The 22,267-nt window shown below is 35.6% G+C and overlaps 3 protein-coding genes across 6 annotated transcripts; 2 read left to right on the forward strand and 1 right to left on the reverse strand.

Moving 5' to 3' along the window:
• Positions 1 to 421: 421 nt before the first annotated feature.
• On the forward strand, positions 422 to 5,543 carry LOC140988020 (uncharacterized WD repeat-containing protein C2A9.03-like). The gene is made up of 10 exons (XM_073456859.1): positions 422 to 617; positions 1,486 to 1,642; positions 1,835 to 2,002; positions 2,169 to 2,255; positions 2,841 to 2,975; positions 3,078 to 3,188; positions 3,721 to 3,812; positions 3,891 to 3,996; positions 4,655 to 4,741; positions 4,832 to 5,543. The coding sequence occupies exons 2-10, from the start codon at positions 1,505 to 1,507 to the stop codon at positions 5,243 to 5,245; spliced, it is 1,338 nt and encodes a 445-aa protein (XP_073312960.1). The 5' UTR covers positions 422 to 617; positions 1,486 to 1,504; the 3' UTR covers positions 5,246 to 5,543.
• Positions 5,544 to 10,145: 4,602 nt separating this feature from the next.
• Positions 10,146 to 12,557, reverse strand: LOC140988266 (WPP domain-interacting protein 2-like). Its single transcript, XM_073457279.1, has 2 exons — positions 11,099 to 12,557; positions 10,146 to 10,842 (listed from the first exon to the last, which is right to left on the reverse strand). Exons 1-2 carry the CDS (start codon positions 12,186 to 12,188, stop codon positions 10,418 to 10,420), a joined length of 1,515 nt encoding a protein of 504 aa, XP_073313380.1. The 5' UTR covers positions 12,189 to 12,557; the 3' UTR covers positions 10,146 to 10,417.
• A 3,242-nt stretch (positions 12,558 to 15,799) lies between these two features.
• On the forward strand, positions 15,800 to 21,857 carry LOC140987967 (chloride channel protein CLC-f-like). 4 transcript variants are annotated; one of them, XM_073456775.1, is made up of 9 exons: positions 15,800 to 16,295; positions 16,974 to 17,376; positions 17,688 to 17,882; positions 18,540 to 18,994; positions 19,103 to 19,207; positions 19,994 to 20,227; positions 20,365 to 20,424; positions 20,535 to 20,571; positions 20,739 to 20,967. In XM_073456775.1, the coding sequence occupies exons 1-8, from the start codon at positions 15,900 to 15,902 to the stop codon at positions 20,544 to 20,546; spliced, it is 1,860 nt and encodes a 619-aa protein (XP_073312876.1). In that variant the 5' UTR covers positions 15,800 to 15,899; the 3' UTR covers positions 20,547 to 20,571; positions 20,739 to 20,967. The 4 variants fall into 4 exon arrangements, with proteins under 4 accessions (XP_073312876.1, XP_073312873.1, XP_073312872.1 ...); XM_073456772.1 differs by adding an exon at positions 21,616 to 21,857 and having other exon boundaries at positions 15,801 to 16,295; positions 20,365 to 20,547; positions 20,739 to 20,971; XM_073456771.1 differs by adding an exon at positions 21,616 to 21,857 and having other exon boundaries at positions 15,803 to 16,295; positions 20,365 to 20,571; positions 20,739 to 20,971.
• Positions 21,858 to 22,267: the final 410 nt, after the last annotated feature.

Raw genomic sequence — 22,267 nt, forward strand, 5'->3', positions numbered from 1 at the left:
CGACCCGTGAGACCGGCTCACACAAGTTGTCTATCTTGAATTAAAGTAGAACATCGGATTCGATTTCCACTTTTCCACCACTCAAGTTTGAGTAGTATGTTAGAGACCTTCATTTTACAAAACCTTCATTATGCGACAGGCACAATATATTACCATGTTTAATGCATAGTATTTTTCCTTGTTAACATAATATTATATGCAAACTCCTATATTAGTTCACGGAATGATATATTACAAATTGTGAAGTAGAAATAAATAAAAGATTATCAAATACTTTGAGCCATCCCAATAATTAAATTTAAAATGTGTGGTAAAAGTGGAATTTCGAAGTTTTGAGGGGGCTTTTTAGCTTTTTAGTGAATAATACCCCGCTTATAACGCAACGTGGCTGCGAACACATGTACAATGGCATAATGGAAAATTTGCTAAACGAACGCGGATGAACTTGTGGATGTAGATTGTGACAGACACTTGAATCCCTCTCCCTCTCCCTCTCCCTCCTCGAAACATTCCGTTAGCACATAATCAGAAAATTCGGTTGTATTTTGATTTCAACCAGTTTCATGCGCAATTAACTTCCGATAACGTAATCTGCACTCCAAGCTTGGGGGAGCTTCGTAAGTGTGTTCTCCATTCTTCGCCTTTCGTGTTACTTAGACGAATTTGAGGTTTTCTACTTAATTTATGAGTGATTTCATTTTGTTTCGGGGAAAATTTTGATGTTATGAATGGTGGTAAATGCTCTTATTTTACTGCGAGTCTGCGATCGTGGATGATGTGTGAGTTGACGTTTTTTTTTTTGTCTTAATTTTTTCAACTCCAATTTGGTTGAATTTTCAAGGGTCGTGATTGTGATTTTGTATGATTCTTTTGAAACTACTGCTATGCTGGCCTTTCGTCTTTGTTATTGACTTATTGTGCGCCTAGCATTTTTGCTCATCGCTCGAAGGATATTTTTTTCTCCTGTAGTTGACATTCACCTCTTGAAAACCTTTTGGTTTTAAGATCTTCTATGACAGAGATATGTTTGGTTACATGGTGGTGATCAAAATAGCAGCACACAGTTAGGGTGAAACCATTGTTTCTCCCCAACTCCGTGCCCCAAAATTGTAATCATTGGTCTATTTGGAAGGCAATCACTTGATTTCAGAATGGTAGAGATGCTTGATTCTCAATTTTTTGAAAAGCATAATGTTTGAAAACTTCAACTTTGATCGTCGTGATTGATGACTGTCCTCTTGAACTTAAACTGAACAAAAGGTTGCTAAGTTTGCAGTCACTTGTTTATGCTTTTCGGATGTTATCTGGTGTGTGTACATCCTCATTGCTGTGTTTGTTGATCGATGTTAATTTTTAACATGAATAATTAGACAACTGGCAGGTTCATTGCATTCTCAGGTATGCTAGAAAAAACCTCGAGTAATTATTTATTGTTATAACAAAGTGCATACAGTTGTTATCACTGAATTTTATTTGATTTTGCAGATCTATTACTCTGTAGTTAATGTCACATCACCAAGGCAACAACTCTGAAGGCATGGAAGAAGACTATCAAATGGAGGATGTAGAAGATGAGCTGGATAATGAGTTCCGTGCGAGAGATGGGGGCTCTGATTCTGATGTCAATGAATATGATTCTATGGTTTGTTTAAATATGATGCATGCAGATTTAATTCGTGGTCATTTTGATGTCTGAGTTAACAGAGCGAACTTTTTCTAGATTTGATTTTGTGAGACTGTTATTAATCATGGCAGCCAACTACTCTCTGGTTTTCAAGATTTATAAAAACTTGCTGCTCTCTTTCTCTCTCACATGTGCATACATTTCATGCAGGATGATAGAATGCAAGATACCACTGCAGTTGAAGCTAGGAAAGGCAGAGATATACAAGGAATTCCCTGGGAAAGGCTCAGCATAACAAGGGAAAAGTATAGGCAGACTAGATTAGAACAGTATAAGAATTATGAAAACATTCCTCAATCTGGGGAGGGATCAGAAAAGGTGGATGTGTCTGTTTTATCAGTTTTTACCCTCAGTATGTTTTACACCAGGAAAGGCTCAGCATAATTTAGAGGCATACTATATTAGAACAATATTAGAATTATTGATTTTCTTGTTTTTTTTTCATTTGATATTAACTCGGTAGCTCTTTTTGTCTTGTAATTAGGAATGCAAGACCACTGAGAAAGGAGAGTCTTATTATGAATTCAGACGAAATTCAAGATCAGTGAAGTCCACGATTTTACATTTTCAGGTCAATGGGTAGCTTTTATCAGCATAATTACTTCACCATTTTTGGGGGGTTTACTGATAAAGATGGGTTTTCATTCGAATGTCCTTGATATGAATTATCTCTTCTCCCTCTCACTCTCTCTCACACAAACACTCGCTCACACACCCCTCTATGCTGTCACACCCACAAAACATTTAGTCTGAGGCAAGGGACACCCAATTTTACTATGCCATATACGTGCAGAAGAATGTTTTCTAAGGGTAGGAATTATGAATGTCACGTTGTATGTGCATGTGATACATATTGTTTTGTTCCTTTATTTTTCTTTTGTTTAGTGACATCACTAGAGCTTGAACTCCGTTCCCTATTTGATTGTATCGATATGGAAATAAAGTTATGACTTTCTTAGTATGAATTCTTGGTTAGTTGCTACTGTTTTTTGAGTTAACATTAGGAGATATAAAGAAATAGCTGGCAGGAAAGCTGGGAGCTTATTTTTATTTTCTCTTGATTATTTTTCCTGCTGTTATTTTTCTACTTTGATCACTAACTTTTAGACAGTCTCTTCTTTGGAATTTCTTGACTGACCTATTGATCTGAATGCAGTTGAGAAATCTGGTATGGGCTACATCAAAGCATGATGTGTATCTCATGTCACATTTTTCAGTGATGCATTGGTCATCGTTAACATGCTCCAAGTCTGAAGTTCTTAATGTTTCAGGACATGTGGCGCCATGTGAGGTTAGTGGTTGGTGGGAGCTTTTGTTATGTAAATTTTAAATTTTCCCGTTATTTTTACTCTCAACTATTTTTCAAGACATGATCTCCTTTTACCCACTGCAGAAACATCCTGGAAGCTTGTTAGAAGGATTTACTCAGACCCAGGTCAGCACACTAGCAGTGAAAGATAAGCTGCTTGTTGCAGGAGGATTTCAGGGAGAACTTATCTGCAAGGTTTGATTATTAATTTTTCTCTAGAAGTCCACCAATGGAACAGCAACAAAATTTATGTTCTTTGACTTTGTCGATATTTATAGTGATCCTGAGGTTTTAATACTCCTGCTTACCCATGTCGTCTTAACACTCCTGCTTACCCATGTCGTTTTGGGATTCATTTGGAGTAAGTTGTACTTTCATGATTTCCAATCCATGTTCATACTTTAATTTGTGATCTGGTTGTAACAGCAAAGTTTAATTTTTTTCATCAATCCAGTTGGTCATGCTTATGTGAATTTCTTTTTAGTCGTATGGATTTATTTTCTTCCATGTTATTCCCCTGGTAACCTTGGTTTAGCCAGAAAATCGAAAAAATCATATGGATTATTGATAGCCTAACTAAGAGCCTATGTACAAAAATAATTTTATACCCGAGGTTGTTGATATATTGTAGTTTGCTGACATCTCAGTTACGGTGTTAGTGTGTTTTAATTGTTTGACATAAAATATTATCTTTTGTTGAGCAATTTTGTTCCGCTTTTCATGGCAGTATGTGGATAAGCCTGGAATTTCTTATTGTACACGGACAACTTATGATGATAATGCCATCACTAATGCAGTTGAGATGTACACATCTAGCAGGTATTTGCTTGTTATTTATAGATATTGTGGATAATAAAACCATTTTTTTCCGGCATTCCTGAAAGTGACTTTTTTCAGTGGTGCTGTGCATTTTATAGCTTCTAATAATGATTGTGGAGTCAGAGATTTTGATATGGAAACATTCCAGCTGTCTAAACATTTTCGTTTTCCTTGGCCAGTTAATGTAAGTTTCCCTCCTTCCTCTGTGTGTGCAGAAATGCATGAGTTTTATCTATTTTAAAGATGCAAACCAATTCATGACTTTTTGCGCATACCGGGATTCATAATTTACATAAATACACCCATATGTACATCTACAAATGTACGTATTCTGGAGAATATGTGTTCGGGTGACCTTTTGGTTTGGCCCGCGAGTATCAATAATTTGACCAACGTTGTTGGAATTTGTTCTTGAACTTGGTATACCGAAATTCTGGAGTGCCTGTATGATGAAAAAATAATTATCTTAAGGAGAGCGATATTAATGAGCTAGTAGAAATATTAACAGGAGAAACTAGAAAGAAACTATTGTGGAAGCGGCATGAGTTGCATGTAAAAAGAGAGAAAATCTCCCTTTATGGTTCCCCTAAGACATGCCTGGTTATTGCCTTCAATTATTATGCGCTTCTCTTTATCCGAATCAGACCTAAAATTCTGGATGCCGAGAAAGTTCAACTTTCGAATTCTGCTATTTTGTTAAAAAAATAGTTGTTTGTTTCCCGGGAGAGTACTATACTACTATATCTGGGGTCAGGGATTGTGCACTGGTATCAAAGGCTTGTGCATATACTTCGTTTTGTACTCTCTGACCATGCCACTGGATTTTCTTGAAATTCTGGCAGCATACTTCTCTTAGTCCTGATGGTAAGCTACTGGTAATTGTTGGAGATGATCCAGTTGGTATGTTGGTGGATTCTAGGAGTGGCGAGGTATATCACTTTTTTCATCAATAATGTAAAAACTTGAGGAACTTCTTATCAAGCCTCAGCGATGCTAAGTTACGATATTTATCTTGTTAGGCAATTGCGTCCCTGCATGGTCACTTGGACCACTCTTTTGCATCAGCATGGCACCCTGATGGATTAACCTTTTCCACTGGAAACCAAGACAAAACCTGTCGAATTTGGGATGTCAGAAATCTTACCAATTCACTCACTGTCTTAAAGAGTAATATTGGTGCCATTCGCTCCATCCGCTACACATCTGATGGAAGATTCATGGCCATGGCAGAACCTGCGGATTTTGTCCATATTTTTGATGTTGATAGTGGGTATGAAAAGGAGCAGGAAATTGATTTCTTTGGTGAGATATCTGGCATTTCATATAGTCCCGATACGGAGTCCCTTTTTATTGGTGTATGGGATCGTACTTATGGTAGCCTCCTTGAGTTTGGCAGACGCCGCCAGTATTCGTATCTTGACAGTATTCTGTAGTTCCCGTAGTCCGTGGTGTTGGTGCATGGAGACATGGCTTGTAATTGGTCTTTTGGTTTTACTTCTCGTCGGGCATTAATAAGATATTAGGAGGAAGTGGTGTACAGTAGAAGGTTGCAGATCTTGTCAGACTCGTTTTTACTTGTGAAGTTGAGGTCAGGGTTATCTAGGCACTTGACTGACATAATTTCGTTTAGGTTTTACCTTTACGTTGATCTTGTAACCTGGCTTCCTATATCAAATATAAATTTGATATAAACTCATTTTCATTGGTGTTTTTAGTCATTATATATTGAAAATACCTGCATGCCCTCTAAAGTTGCAGTAAAAATGAAATGTTGGTTTAAAGATGCCAATTAATATGAGTTAAAAAAATAAAAATGAATTAACAATTTTTACCCAACTTCTAAGTATCTACCACTTTTACAGTAAACTCTAAGCATGATTAACTTGAGATTATTCAACATGTGATCGTCAAGAGATATTCCAACTTTGTAGCTATTTCCCATTTCAATCGAAATATTAATAGGTTACTGTTGTAGTAACCTACAACCAGAATATGAGTTAATTAGGCACCGATGTGTCACTTTTAAGTTGGTCCCCAAATCCATGAGTTATGAATCCTGCGCAAAGAAATTAAGATATTTTAAATTTAATTAATTAAATTGATTTTTAGTCAATAAAGCAAATATTTGGGATATTATTACTCCCGTTTCCATTTTTTTCCCCATTAAATGAAAAGGATTTCGTAATTTGGCTGTTGGTAAAATGAAATTTTGGAGGGTACAATTCCCAATTTGAGAAGGGGCAAACCGCAAAGAAAGGCGAGCACAATGAAATTTATTATATTTCTAAATCAAATAAACCGAAAGTGCAATCCCTTACAATTCTCGTACTTATCGTACATAATACCTCAACTAATCGTGTCAAATAATCTTAGTTTTAAATAAGAATTTTTTTTGAGAAATAAATAAATAGTTTTTACCAATGATGGAATTGTAACTATTGAGATCGAGATACGTTATCATCATCACAATTTTAAAAAGATATTTTTCCATAGATATACCCTTTCATTTTTTCGATTTATTCTTAAAATAGATCCAAATCTCCCTAAACAATATATCGCTAGAGTAAGTATCTTGTGAGACGGTCTCACAAATTTTTATCTGTGAGACAGGTAACTCTACCGATATTCACAATAAAAAATAATACTATTAGCATAAAAAGTAATAAATTTTCATGGATGACCCAAATAAGATATTTGTCTCGCAAAATACGACCCGTGAAACCGTCTCACACAAGTTTTTGCCATATCGCTAACCCAATCTTCATTGTGGCAATTGGAGAATATTTATTATTATTCCACAATATGATCAAACATTAAATAACCTTTTAATGATTAACACTAATATAAAAGCTCGTGGTTCAAGCATCAACAATATAACTCATTGCAATCATTTCTAAAAAAAAAAAAAAAAAAAAAAAAAAAAAAAAAAAAAAAAAAAAAAAAAAAAAAGAACCAAAGAAATTCTCACAAAATTAGCTTTATTCACATTTTGATTATGAAAATTGAAAAGATTTTTTTATATAATTTTACTATAAATAAGGCGACTAAATCTTGTTAAAATCCCATTAAATGCTTACACAAATGGTGGTATAACCCTTTTCTTGCAATTAAAGTGGCCACATTTACTTCGAATCATAATTATAATACAGGGACGCAAACATAATAGAAATGTGAAAAATCATAGTAATAAATTAATTAGAAGTTAAAATCATGTCGAAATTTTAAAGATATTTCATGAAATTAAGTTTTCTTCCTAACAGTTACCAATCAAAGTCGAATAACATACGTGGAAACAACATTAAAAAATATGTACAATAATTTGTAAAATATTTTAACGTAGATTTGGTGAACCAAATCATAAGTCACGGGTGAAGAGATATACTAAGATTCTTTTCACAGTTATGATGCGTAGATTTTATTTTTAAAGACAAACAATTTAAAACTCGTTATCTTTGATTTATAATCACCGGAAAATCAGAAAAAAATTAAACAAACTTTTCTTTCAAGTACCGTCACTGCCTCAATAATAGTCGGAATATAATCCCAAAGTTAAAAGGTATAAGCTTCAACTTCATTCATTCATCAACATTTATTTTAAAATACAAAAAACATGACAAAATATAAAACATAAAATAACTTTTAATTAAAAAAAGAAACACCATTAATCAACAATTTACGACCAAATAACTCTATCTATGACATCTCAATTTAACTTGTTTATAAAGAATTCACAATCTTTTACAAAAGAGAGAGAAAAAGAAATCAGTTTTAACATATATAAGATAATTATAACCTTAAACAATCTTATCTTTTCATCAGTTTGTAATTCATTAAAAATTAAAATGATAGATATTTAGTTAAAGATGATGTGGATATGTGTGTGAAAAAAATTAATGAAAAAAATAGTAAAAGTGAGATTCAGTCGTGAAAGTGTCAATTTTCTTTGGCAGTTAATAAAATCCAATCACTCCACCCTTTCGNTTTTTTTTTTTTTTTTTTTTTTTCATTAATCAGGCTCATTTTTTCTTCATTTTCCACAGCAATTATTTTGGCTGTGGCCTTCAGAATATCTTCAAAAATACGGAAGAACATGGATGATTGCACGCAAATTCAGATAAAGGGTAAGCATTTTCTCTACAGGGAGCTGAAGTTTTGAGCTTTTTTATTGTGTAAGATATGTAAACATATATAGCTTTAATATAGATTTTTAGATGATTTTATGTTCTTTTGGCTGATTTCTTTCAGATAATCAAGAATGCACGTCTTCTCCAAAATCCAAGTCTTCTGATCGAAAAAAGTCTCATCTTTCCACGGGTCGGTGTTTTACTCTTTTATGTGTCATCTAGGATTGCTGAGCAGCAGCTAAGCTCTTGGAGGTTGCCCTTTTTTAAAAAAAAAAATAATAAAATTTCCCATTTACCTTACCTACTAATGTCCAATATCAGGTGGAAAATTCTGGTCCTTTTCTTTTACTTCATTGTTATGCATACATATATACCATAGATACAATTTAGCTGGGGTTGTTCCTGTGTTGTTGTCAATGAAGTTGAATAGTATGGAAGATCTTGCATCACAGTCAATAAAGAAAAGAAATAACAATCGATCTGTTGAGACTAAGTCCGTTCTTGGAGGAGGAAAATTGTTGATTGAGCTGAAAATATCTAAAGATGCTGGAGAAGAGGATACCGAGGATCCAAATATCGAACGATTGCTGCACAAGGATCAGATGAGCCAAAACAGTGTTTGTGATTTATGCAACAAAACTTTCAAGTCTGGTAAAGCTCTAGGTGGTCACATGAGAATTCACTCTCAAAAGGGGAAGCAAACAAAATTGATTTTCAAGAATAAGCTGAAAGTTCATCGATATGTGATATGCAAGAAACAAAACCCTCGTGCAGCTGATAATTTTGCAGGTGCTTTTGATATTGACAAGAGACCGAGTTGTCCAGTTTGTCGAAAAGTTTTTCTGTCGATGAAATCTGTGTATGGGCATATGTGGAAACACCCTGATAGGAATTGGAGGGGTATTCGTCCACCTTCCATAGAGAAGACGAGCTCCGATTCTTGTTTATCGTCTGAGGAAAACCCCGAAAACAGTGATCGGTATGAACTTTTAGCTTATGGAAACGGAGGGGTCGATTTGACGGTACATTTGACGGGGTGGAATTCGACAGCAAGGAGAGGGCGGAAGCGTCTGAGCTTGAAGATGGATGACTTTCAATTGAAGGAACTCGAAGCTGTAGCTGGTCTAATGATGTTGGCGGGGAGATATTTTGAGAGTTGTGATATTGTACACGGACAAAAGGGTGGTGAATTTGAGGATGTGAAAAGTATACTTGATGCTTGGGAACCATCCATCATAGGTTGGGAAGGTTGTGATGTCAGCTTAAATGATGATATCAAGAATTCAGGCTCGAAGATTTTGATCAAGAACAAGAAGAAAAAGAAAAAGGTGAAGCTTTCTGATTTAGAACTGCCACCAAATGCTACTGGCTCAACTGCCTGCATCAGAATGTGAAGCTGAAACTGAGTGAAGCTGAAATTGAGACCAAGTAGTTCTTTTACTTCACATTCCTTTCAATTCTTAGGTTTTTCGTATGTTTTTAGGATTTTTTTTTTCCAGTTAATTAGGTCGGTTGACAATGTTTTTAAACTTTAGACGGTGAAATAGGAACCTTTGTTTAACTTTTATTGCTATGTTTTGAAATTGTCTTGTGTCTTTATTTTATTCATCTATATGTCAAATCTTTTTCTTTTAATAGAAATGATTCTCCAAAAATTCTAAGAAAACACATGTTTTCTTGACCGGTCAATATTAGACCATTCAAACCTTTGTCATTGAAAAACAGCATTAAGCATGTCACAATACTTACTAGAAAAAATAACATCAAAACATTATTCAAATCATTTTGATTTAAAAAGATCCATCCACCTTAAAATTTATGAGAGCACGGCACAATAATGGAAATTGGGCATTGAAAATCTAAGTGCTCCATGAATGTAGAGAAGCCTCAACTGCTTTCCAGGCACATTCTCGTGATTTTACAAAGCAACTCATGAGTGCCCATCAATATTTTTGACTTTTTTTAACCTGTCATCCATCTCCTTTTACCAGAGTTGTCAATTCCTTATGCTACATCTTAATTCTCCTCAGTTGCTATAGCTGCACACGACTTCCATGGCTTTACGTTTTATACCCTTTTTCAAATTTGATGTCATAAAATGTGCCCAATTATTTCAAGCAACAGCATCTCGACAAATTCCACAGACCATGACTTTAAATTATAATGGGGTTAGTTCAAAGATTTAAATGTAATGGTATGAAAAGGTCAATACGTTAGAAATCTTTTTTCAACTCTTGTATTTTCAAATCGAAAAAAAAATATCGTACAGGAATGGAGCAGAAAATACAGCTTAAACTTGATCAGTATAAGCATCTTTATGCCCAATTTATTTTATGTTCATGTCATGAAGAATAGAGTTCAAAACTTGTGCAAATACCTGACTGCTGCTGAATCATCTATTTAACAAACCGAAACATGGGTTCAAAACCCAAATCTAAGTATCTTACACACGGGGAATAAGAAAGAGAGGATCCCATAGCACTAAGTGGGAACAACCCCTGTATATTTTGGTGATTCCTGGAATGTAAAGACGACTAAGATGACTACCAACAATACAAGCTGGATGAAGAAACATGACGTGTACTTGCATACCCTTGTCTGAATCTTTAGGGTTTCATAAGCACTTGCAGTGTCTTCACAAAAAGTTTCTAACCTTTCGGCTTCCTTCTCAAGCATAGAATCTTTCTTCACCGTATCCGAAGGCAGAGTTCTTTGTTCTTCCAATATATTGACTTGATCAACGGCATCCCTCAACTTTAGGACTGTCCTTGATATAGCGAGACTCTCCACGTCAGCTTCTATCTTTCGCTTAAAGAGGTCCTCAATTTCTGTTTCCACGTCTCTATTTACCGCTTCTAGATCAGCAATTGTAAGATCTTTTCCAATTTCACTAAGCTTTAGCACCTCTGCGTCCATATGATGAAAGGTTGATAAAATAGACATAAAACAGAGCTCATAAGTAGAATTTAGTTTCAGAAAATTCAACCAACTTTATTAATGCATTCAGATAAGTAATAAAACACGGTTATATGTCTTTTGGTGTTGCTGCAGCAACATCTCACTTTCATTTCCCATTCCTTCAGAGCTTATTATGTAAAAGAAAACATAATTAAAATGACAATTAGCATGACTAGTAAAAGGGAAAACTCAAGATGCGACTACCTTTTTCTAGCATTTCCCTAACAGATTGGATTGCAAAGATAGATTCAACAAGAGGATCCATATCCGCAGAGGAACCATTATTCGGGCTCCTCTCGTATTTAGCCTCCCAAGATGAGCCAGCACCCACATCTTCAGTTGAGGTATCTTTGTATTCCCCCTCCCCATTTTTGTGAAAATCATCTTGAAGACCATTGCTAAGTTGATGCTCAATGCCATGACCTTCATCACCACTCTCTTCATTGTAATCAATCGACTTTTCAGTTTGAATTTCGTTTCTCGCATAGGGCATTCCATGCTTAAACACAAATTTGTAGCTTCGTGAGTCAGATTCTGTGCTGGAATGTGAGTTTTCCTTCTCGATTTTGATTTTTTCACCCTTGGACCTCTTACCAGTGTCAATTTTGCCTTTTCCTTGCATACCACGCCGCACTGAGTGAGTCAAATCTTTTCCACTCAAATTCCTAATCCTCCTCTTATCATGAAGAACCGCTGATGCCTCACCCCTTACTCGGGTAATACTTTCTGTGGTTGGAGACATACTTTTCTGATCCTCACGATGACCCAAATCTGTCCCAGCAGCGAAAGAGGGTTGCATCTCCAACCCAGAATCATCAAGTAGAGCAAAATCATCCAAGCTTCTCAGCCTCGCATTAGTAGACGAAACAGAACCCTCACTCCTTTGCTTTCTGTCGGGATGAACTTGCACTCTTTTAATTGAATTCCGACCCAAATTCGACATCTCATTCATTGTCATGCTCCCAGTTTGAACACTGCTGTCCCCGACCTTATTTGGCTCTCTCCTGATCCTTCTCCATTTCTTTAATCCACTCCCTTTCTTTGTCATCGTAGAGGACGGAGATACATCATGATCGATCACCGAAGGAGGCAAACTCACAGATCCCAAAATTTCACTTTTCTTTCCCTTCGTCTCAGATGGTGATCCAACGGGACCACTATTTTCCTCTACGTAAGACCCATTATTCTGAACCTTGGCTTCATCAAGATTTCCAAATTTTTCTACTGCTGAAACATTATCAACCCCTTCTTCATTATTTTCAACTGATTCGAGAATATCACTTTCGAAATCCATCCAGGAAAAAAACTGAGCTAATTCTGACTTGCATACATTATCAACTTTTAAGATTCCCCCCACAATTGTGCGATCAAGATCGAAAAAAGAACAACAGTTACTTCGGTATGTCAAATTAACGACAACAGAGGCAATTCTCCAAAAGAAAAGCAAATATCCAATCCCACTTATTTCCCTCGCGATCCAATACAATTCAATGAAACCAATCTCTAAGCGACGCCAAATAAAATGATCAGAGGGGAATCGGTTGATTAAACGCACCTCGATGGGATCCAGAAACAAAAAATCGGGCAAGAAATGAAACCCTAGCCGGGGATTGGTTTGGGCATTTGTAGGCGTAAAAACATTAGTTGGTTCATATTTTACGATTTGACCGAAATTAGCATGGAAGAAGGGAGATGCTGATGGGACCCACAGGATGGCCCCCTCGACAACAAGTGTGCGTTGTCCATTGATTATGTCTACTTTGTTTGTCATCACAAATTTTAAACTTTTTACAACTTTTAATATTTATATTTATATATATTATATATAATTTAATATTTAAATAATAGCATATGTAAATGAGTTAATAGGGTGTGATAAAATATAAAATATTGCATGATTTTATTAATAAATAAAATAAGAAAAATATAATTTTTAGATAACATATTCATTTAAATAACATAACTACTTTTGAAGAATCAAATCAACATGAGACTAACTTTGAGATTTTAATTAAAGAGATACAAGGATATAGACATTTTATTTTTTTTTAGAGTAGGTCTCTTGTGAGACGGTCTCACGAATCTTTATCTATGAGACGGGTATATTCACAATAAAAAGTAATAATCTTAACATAAAAAGTTATACTTTTTCATGGATAACCCAAATAAGAGATCTGTCTCACAAAATACGATCCGTGAGACCGTCTCACGTACGTTTTTTTTTTTAATTCTGAAAATAGAAATCACGTCCATATGATAAAACATTGAAGAGTTGGGTATTTTCAAATTCAAGGAATAAAAAAGAAAAGTAAAAAAAGGGTTACGCTCATTGAATAATATCAATATTGATTGGGAAAAAAAGAAAAAAGAAAAAGGAAACATAGTTGCAAGTCTTGGAGCCACGTGCAGCCAAGTTACAAGGGAGTGGACCGTGCAAGATATTATTTTAATCACACCATTAAGAGTTGAAAAATGGACACTAATTTATTCAACCAAATAAATATTATTAATTAACTAATACAAAACCACGAAAATTCNTATATATAAGTCTATAGTTTTTATTCATTTTGTATTGGCGATTCCGTAAGTTGTTTTGAATTTAAAACTTGTCTCGTTATTTTTCCCATGAATAAAAAAATTGAGTTGAACACACCTAAGAGGATTCCGAAGATTTGGTTAACGAGATGCTACTCTTTTCACATTATTGGCATAACCTGTTTCACGTTATTTTCCTATAAAATTATTTTACATGGTAAACTGACTAATTTTGTATCTATGTTTCTTGATAAAAATGTCTCCTTTTGTAATTTTTTGAGGACTGATTGGTATGAATATGATCTCACTCCTGACGGCTTCTGGTTCTAACTTAGGGAGGCCCACTTAGGAAGAAGATGATCACATGTTAGATCTCCACCTGTTGTTCAAAAAGTATTTGCTGTTGCCTGTTGCATTCATCTTCTGTACAAGTCCTCACTGGCAGTCTCACAATAAATTGCACCTGCCAACTTAAATTTACAGCAAGAATCCAACACCAAGTTCAGTTTATATCTGGTTTCAAATCGCAGTCAAGAAATGGAGTTTCTATGAAATGAATCTGAAATATCTGGTGTTAAAGTATTAAAAAAAATGTATCTTGTATTCTACAAAAGTTGTTCTTGATTTAGCAAAAAATACGGAGTTTTCTTTAAAATTTTTTTGCCAACTACTAAACCAGCATTTAGGGGGGGACATCCACATTCATTATGATCAGAACATGGATGCAGGAGCTGGGTTGTCGGTTAAACCAGTTAAAGAAATCTGCACCGTTGATACAAAGTCCCTCACAATCAAGATCGCAAGCGCAGGCGAGAAGCAATCCGTCGAGGAAATACTTGCCACTGTAACTCCAGATTCAATGTCAAAGAATTCATTGACATTGAATGTTATTACCGGAAACGAGGGCAAAGTTGCTGCTAAGGGGCGGCCATTTTGAATGGGCGGAAGAGCTGTGCAGAACTTGCATTAGTATCAGAACAGTGATGCTTGGCCACAACCATGCTCAAACATTGGCTGCTCAAGAAACACTGGCTAAATTAGTAAGAATGAGAAGTAAGATGTAATGTTGTTGTGTCTCGGAATAATAAATTAATGCGTGCTGACGCAATTATGTTCAGTTCATATTAGGTCTGCTGTTGAGCTTTTGCCTTTAAACACAATGCAAAAGTCACCTCAAATATTAAGAAAATTCAAGTTTTAAATCATTTGATGATGTGAAGCAAGAATAAGTCCCTTTGCGAATTGACAAGAACTAATTAAAAATTAAATTCTTTGTTATTTAACAATACAATTTCACAACCTTAAAAACTTCTTTCTTGATAGTAACTGAGAGATATGATGTTCCCAAAGAAATCAAGAAAATGAAATCTTGTAAGTACAACACCATGAGGACTGGCGGCAGTTGATTTAGAGGTGGCCGCACATCGGGAGCAGGGAAATAACGGAGATTGGTGGCGTGGAGGACACTTTTGGGAATTACAATAAGTTTGACTTTTGGGATATTTTTAGTCAAACACTGGAACGACCGCTTCCTCGTAATAAATTCCAGGACAGATCCTGCCTATTGGTCAGGCTCACCATATTGGGCCAGATTGGGCCATTTTTACAACTGTCCCAAATCCAATCACTTATTTTTACTGGCACTGGCCTAATTCAAAAAAAAAATTTAAAAAGAAAAAATTCTCATATGTTAAATTCTATGTTAATTATTGAGAAAGTTTTTTTTAAAAAAGAATCTCATTGTGAGAATAATTGATAAAGTTCATATTAAGAGTGAAATTTAATATTTTTCTCATAAAAATTAGTATTTTTCCAAGTGTCGGATTGTATAGAAGATATGTATCACAAAATTGAATAAATGAGACGGCCTCATGAAAATATATGTGTAATTCATCAATATTTCGGAAGTATGTCGCACCTCACATTGGTGAATATTTTACTATTTTAGTTTATTTACACAAATCGAACAAAGAACCATATTTTGACTCGTTTGTCAATTTTTGTCTCAAAATTTTCTACTTTTAAAATGGCCGAAATTTATAATTTTCCAAAAGTATTGGTGTATATATGAAAAAATAGCATTGAAATAAATTAATGTACTATATATTGAATAAAAAAATATTTAGAAATATTAATATTACATTAATTATACTCCAAAAAAATAAATCTGTAAAAATAATCTAATGAGAATTGTTTATGAATTTAATTATTATAATAAATTACTATTTTTTATGAATGCTAGAGAAATAAAGATTGCACATCGAACCAAAAATGCATAATAGCTTAATTTAGTTCACGAAGTTGTAGTAATAGAAATGAGATGGAGAAAATGTTAAAAAGGATGATACTTTAAGAAATTTAAATCACGGAAAGGTTATATTGTAAACTATTTGATAAATAAGTGAAATGGAGCAAAATCAACTCCCATTCGGTCATTGAATGGTTTTATGAAAAGTGGGGCGGTGCAGATATGTCAACGGGAGGTCAATTGGAAGATCGGAGCTTATTGCGCTCTTATTCATCGGCCTCCGGCGGCGATTTGGAACGAGGAGGCAGCCAATCACCGCCGAGGAAAAACATTGGCTCAAATAATAAAGGGTGCCTCCCGTCGGATCTTTTGAAGCGGTTGGATCGTGGGTTATCGGGTTCGGGTAGCAGATTATCGGTTAATCTTCGATCGGAGAGGGATCATCACCGGCACCCTTCTCCTGCTTCACCTTCTACTTCGAATCATTTTGTCAGTGCCGATGCCGATTCTGGCGATAATTCTCTTGGGAATAGTGCGCCACCTGAGTGGGCATTGCTGCTCATTGGGTGCCTACTTGGTGTCGCTACAGGTCTTTGCGTTGCCGCGTTCAACCGTGGGGTTAGTTCAGAAGTTCAAGGTCTTTGAATTTGTGTTAATTTTTTGTCGGTTGATGAACGAAGTTGAAAACTTTGTTGTCTGTTTTGGATTGAATTGGCTATCCGATTATTTTGTTCAATGTTGAGGTACTAAGTTATATTTTTGCTTAGGCAAAAGGCCAGAAAAGAGGTGATACTTGAAATGAAAGGCCGGTTGAAATGCGCGTATGGAATTCAACTGCGTTGTGATGAAATTTCACCAAGAAATTTGCTATTGTGACAATCTAAGGTAGTTAGATGGCAGAAATTGGATGGAATATGCTTTTCACTAAAGAGTTTCTGCTGTCCTTTAGTTTAGTTCGGGTTCTTGGATCGACGGTTTAACATAACATTTAGCATCCTTGTTTGTTTTTTTGGTCAAATTTTTGTGGATGGAAGACCCTAGATTTAGGGTTTATTGATTAGCCAGGATTTTTGCCTAGTTGGCCAATATAGCGTAAAAAACTTAGAGGGCAAATCATAATTTTGCATGATAAGATTTATTTATATATATTTTTAACTTTTAATTGATAGAGAAACTAATTAAGTTGCATTTGACATAGTGAAATTAGTAGAGTTGATTTTGATGCAAGTAATGACAACCTTTCTGGTTTTTATTTTTAGGAAAGATTGCAAAATGTCTGATATGTGCTGAATGCAGGTACATGTGATACACGAATGGGCATGGGCTGGTACACCGAATGAAGGTGCTGCTTGGCTTCGGTTACAAAGGCTAGCTGATACTTGGCATCGGATTCTTTTGATACCAGTTTTGGGAGGAGTTGTTGTGGGTGTTTTGCATGGTCTTCTTGAAATATTAGAACAAATAATGCAGTTCACTTCTTCCCAGGAACAAGGCTTTAATGTGTTTGCTGCAATCGTCCCCATAGTGAAGGCAATACAGGCTGCTATAACTTTAGGTACCGGTTGTTCTTTGGGGCCTGAGGGTCCAAGTGTAGATATTGGAAAATCGTGTGCCAACGGTTTCTCGGTAACGATGGAGAATAATAGGGAAAGGAGAATTGCTCTCATTGCTGCTGGAGCAGCTGCTGGAATTGCTGCAGGTACCCCACTTGTCTATTTTATGTGATGCTTCTTTTAATGTTAGCTCCACTGTTGGTTTTATGCCCGGTTTTATCTTCCTTTTGAATTGTCAAGCTTTCCTTTTTATTTCTTCCATCTTTCTCTGTTTCCTGAATTTGTTTGGGGTGGGGGCAGTGGAAGGATGGATTGGGAATCTTTTTACCTGGAAAATTACATTGTTCTGTGAACTACTGCCACATAACTATGTATATGACTTAGTGTCTTCTTACGTATATTTTGTTTTCAATCTTCATGGTAGATAGGCTGTGTTAACGTTTCAGTTGCACTTCAGGTTTCAATGTTGCAGTTGCTGGATGTTTCTTTGCTATTGAAACAGTTTTGAGGCCTCTACGTGCAGAAAACTCTCCTCCATTTACTACCGCAATTATAATATTGGCTTCTGTTATCTCATCGACAGTCTCAAATGCTGTGCTTGGGGAGAAACAGGCGTTCACAGTGCCCGCGTATGATTTGAAATCTGCTGCTGGTATCTGATCTGATTTTTGTTTGTTTTGTAAAACTGAAAGCATATTGGACGTTCTGATTGACTGATGTCATTATTCTGAATCAATGCACTGTCGTGCTGCCTGCGAATGTTCAGTGTTTTACTTTTGTTAGTCTTAGCCTAGGTTGCCATAATTCATCTAGTCACTTGCTTTTTTGTTTGTTGGATTGAAAGCATACTTGCTGAAAAATATGTTGCACGGCCTTTACTATCAATATTGATTTTTTTTCCTGATTCGTAAAAAAAAAAAAGAAGTCAAAATAGAGTTTGTACAAGTTGCACTGGGCATACCTAGGGAGATATTACATGACAAATTATCATAGCATGCATGGGTTTGTTGAAAACTTTAAAATGCTTACATAAATTCCAATGTTAATGAAACTGTTGGCCTTCTCTGGATTTCTTTAATATTATTTATCCTACAGAACATTCATGTGGAGAAATAATAGATGCTTAATTTTTTATAGGAAGTATTATGGTTGCCTGTCAACTACTTAAAAAAATATTAGCCAGTGGTCTGATGTGCGTGGTTGGAAGAGTATTGGTGATTGTGCCGTGGACTTTTGAATAGAATTTTTACCTGTTTAATTTTGCTAAATGGGTGTGCATGTCTGATCAAATATTCCTTTTTTTCCTCAGAGCTACCTTTGTACCTTATATTGGGAATGCTCTGTGGAGTAGTAAGTGTCGCTTTCACACGCTTGTTGGCTTGGTTCACCAAGGCGTTTCTGCTGATCAAAGAAAAATTCGGGATCCCAGATGTTGTGTGTCCTGCTTTGGGGGGTTTAGGAGCTGGGTTAATAGCTCTCAAATATCCTGGAATATTGTATTGGGGTTTCACTAACGTTGATGAAATTTTACGCACCGGAAAGTCTGCATCAGCACCTGGAATCTGGCTTCTAGTTCAATTATCTGCAGCAAAAGTGGTGGCTACTACTCTATGTAAAGGGTCTGGCCTTGTTGGTGGCTTGTATGCTCCCAGTTTGATGATTGGTGCTGCAGTGGGTGCTGTATTTGGGGGCTCTGCTGGAGAGCTTATCAACTCAGCTATTCCGGGAAATGCTACCATTGCCGAGCCACAGGCTTATGCATTAGTAATGTCCTATATGCTTTAAGTCAGCCATATTTCTTTCAATTGCTTCTTTGTTCTATACCATTTTGAATATTAACATTGTACCTGCCACTACCGAGCTCTGTTGCAGGTTGGAATGGCTGCAACATTAGCTTCTGTTTGTTCAGTGCCCTTAACTTCTGTTCTTCTTCTCTTTGAGCTGACGAGAGATTACAGAATATTACTTCCTCTCATGGTAAGTCTCGATCTCTTGTCTGTGTTTCTGGAACGACTCTCTTATCCTGCAATAGTCGCATGAACTCTACTTGTTGCAACATTTGATTTTATATGAGTGCATATAGGTTCTTTTTCTTGTTTTACAAGTCGATCCCTTTAAAAAGTGTAGCAATATCATTATTTTCATAATCAGTCAGGCTCACCCCGTTTCTCCGAATTTGGCAAGGGAAAGAGGTGCTTGACAATAGAATGATGGCATGGTTACTCATGTTTTTAATTTAGAAATGACCATTGTTTTCTTATTTTTTATTTTTATGAATTGTTTTATTTACTAATGGAGGAGATAATGCCTCGTCTTATTTACTTGATGTAGTTTGTTTTGGCACTTCGTGCTAAATCGTGACGGAGGCAGAATATTGTACATGCTATGCATAGAATGGGCTTAGATGTTTTCTAATACATGTAGTAATCGTCATCTTTCCTTCTCTCTTTTATCACCAAGTTATTTTTTTAGAGTGTGTGATGATCTTAAATAATCCTTACAAAAGCCTCTGCAAACACCTGTTTTAGTACGTAATTTAATCTCTTTCTATGTTTGGTGTCTGAAACCCTTTATTTACTGGCCGCTACGACATTTATGAGGTAGAACCTAAATTTTTTACTCGGTCTTGTTATAAAGTATGGGAATGAATGGTTGTGCCTATTGAATATATCTCTAACGGGGTATTTCGTAATTTTTTATTTGTAATCTTTGTATGATAATAGTCATTCACAATGTGGTAACTTGATTTTTATGTGGCAACAGGGGGCAGTTGGACTAGCAATTTGGGTGCCCTCGTTGACAACTCGGCAGAAGGAAACAGAGGTGTCAGATACAAAGCATTCTCCACTTGCTTATTCCATTCTTTCACCATCTGAAGACAAAAGTGAGGATACAAGGAGAATCACTGGTGAAAGAGATGATATAGAACTCTCGATCATTGGTAATACTGGTACATATCAACTAACAGAAGTTGAAAGTTTACTAGAGAATTTAAAGGTCCGTCTCCTGTCCTCCCTGGTAAAACTGTATCGGAAAAGAAGCCATTTATTTTATCATCTGTTCTATTTCATTTGTGAAGTTGGAGGTTCTATTATTGCTATGAAATATATTTAGCATTTTCCTTATATTATCAGGTCTCTCAGGCTATGTCACATAACTGTTTGAAGGTTTCTCCTTCCCAGAGTCTCAGAGAGGTACTAAACTGTATGTCTGATGGTCAACAGAATTGTGCCCTTGTTGTTGATGCTGATGATTATTTGGAAGGAATTTTAACCTATGGTGACATTAAACGATGGTTGTTCAGGAGGTCTGGTGATGCTTCCTCCTGGAGCTCAACGGATGTATGTTTCTTTAATAAATATCTTATGGGCATGTAAAATACAATTTATCGTATGGTCTTTCCCCTGTGAAAATACAGAAAAATTTTGTTTGTCCTCTTTTATTTGCTATCTGCCATAGGGAAATGATATTTCATACAACAGTGTAGTTACTGTGAATTCTTTTGTAGGTAAACACATGCACCGTCTCTCCTGTATTTACACGTGGAATAAGTTATCGTGGAAGAGAACGTGGACTTCTGACATGCTACCCAGGTACCGATCTGGCAATGGCTAAGCAGCTAATGGAGGCAAAAGGAATAAAACAATTACCAGTGGTGAAACAGTCTGAAGATGCTCAAAGAGAAAAAAGGCGCAGAGTTGTGGCTGTTCTTTACTATGATTCGATCTGGATTTGTCTCAGGTGCTTGCTAGTTTATTTTATAGTTTACATCACTTCGCGGTCCTGCTGTTTCTTTGAGCTTGCAGACCTTCTCTTTCATACTTGAACTGGAACTTGTTTCCTTATTTCTCTTAGATGCCAATTTGGCCAGTAATATGTGCTTTTTATTGTTAAACATGTTCCTACAAGTTTCCACCCAAGATGGGTTTATTTTATTTATGTTATATTGAGTTCCTTGTATTTCTCACATGGAATGGGGTCAAGAGTTTTTTGTAGTTCTGTGAGGCTCTGCTGGAAGAATGGCTATGCTAATTCTTTAGATAGATGCTTTTAAATATTTTAGTTTTGCTTGTATTCAAACCTTATTTAATGTTTCACGATTGTGTTCCATTTCATTCTATCTTCATTTTTTTTAAGCACGTACCACTTCTCTGTACCTTTGAAACACGAGTTTGTTGAACAAAAAGACGCAAGTTTTGTGTTTTTGTTTTATGCCTACGCACTTGGTTTGGTTATGATCAGTAGTTACACTATTTTTCCTCAAGTGTATGATACAATCCTGTTTTATTTTATTGAGGCACTATGATATGTATGCTATTAAAAATTTTGTATGTTCATCTACCATTCAATACATCCATTAATTGCTTCTTCTGGATTATGTGTAGGGATGAGATAAATCACAGGAAGTCAATCAACCAGCAACAAGAAGATGACTCTGGGATGATCGTCATAAATGGTCATCAATGACAGTTATGCCAATAACAGCCAGAAATCGACATTTTCTTCACAAGGCCGGGTGAGTTTCTTTCGTAGAAATTACTTTCCTGCCTGGATTTTGTTTCACAAGATTGTATAGAAATAACGTGTACTTCCTAATATAAAAACTAACTTTGTTGCATTCGCTTAATACCACGTGCCATATATGTTACTGTTTCTTATGTAAATTAAGGCGTTATTTAGACATACAAAGGAATTGTACCAGCAAGCGCGTTGCTTAGGGCTTTGCCTGATCCAGTGCACTCCGCATGATTGAAGCGACTTTGACTTCGGCGGACTGTTACTCTCTATTATGTATCTTTATATGAGATATTTATACATCCACTGAATTCAAAGAAATTACACATAACATCCATGAGATGGTCTTTTATTAAATTGTAGTCAGTATAACACATCCGACCAGCACAAACCAAGCTTGAAGTCAATCATGGATAAATCTAAAAATTCTATTGTATCTTGTACTATTTATTGATATTTTCAAATTTTAAAATATGACATGCCATTAAAAAATTTCTAAATTATATTATTTTTATAATTTAT

Source organism: Primulina huaijiensis, chromosome 11 (genome assembly GCF_012295235.1).
Source record: "Primulina huaijiensis isolate GDHJ02 chromosome 11, ASM1229523v2, whole genome shotgun sequence".
Lineage (NCBI taxonomy): Eukaryota > Viridiplantae > Streptophyta > Magnoliopsida > Lamiales > Gesneriaceae > Primulina > Primulina huaijiensis.

Coding starts and splice junctions, on each gene's coding strand:
- LOC140988020 (XM_073456859.1), top strand. CDS start 1,505: ATGTCACATCACCAAGGCAACAACTCTGAAGGCATGGAAGAAGACTAT. Junction 2,256..2,840: donor CCACGATTTTACATTTTCAG/GTCAATGGGTAG, acceptor ATCTGAATGCAG/TTGAGAAATCTGGTATGGGC. Junction 3,997..4,654: donor GTTTTCCTTGGCCAGTTAAT/GTAAGTTTCCCT, acceptor AAATTCTGGCAG/CATACTTCTCTTAGTCCTGA.
- LOC140988266 (XM_073457279.1), bottom strand. CDS start 12,188: ATGGATTTCGAAAGTGATATTCTCGAATCAGTTGAAAATAATGAAGAA. Junction 10,843..11,098: donor TAGGGAAATGCTAGAAAAAG/GTAGTCGCATCT, acceptor ATATGGACGCAG/AGGTGCTAAAGCTTAGTGAA.
- LOC140987967 (XM_073456771.1), top strand. CDS start 15,900: ATGTCAACGGGAGGTCAATTGGAAGATCGGAGCTTATTGCGCTCTTAT. Junction 17,883..18,539: donor TGATTTGAAATCTGCTGCTG/GTATCTGATCTG, acceptor TTTTTTCCTCAG/AGCTACCTTTGTACCTTATA. Junction 20,972..21,615: donor TCGATCTGGATTTGTCTCAG/GTGCTTGCTAGT, acceptor GATTATGTGTAG/GGATGAGATAAATCACAGGA.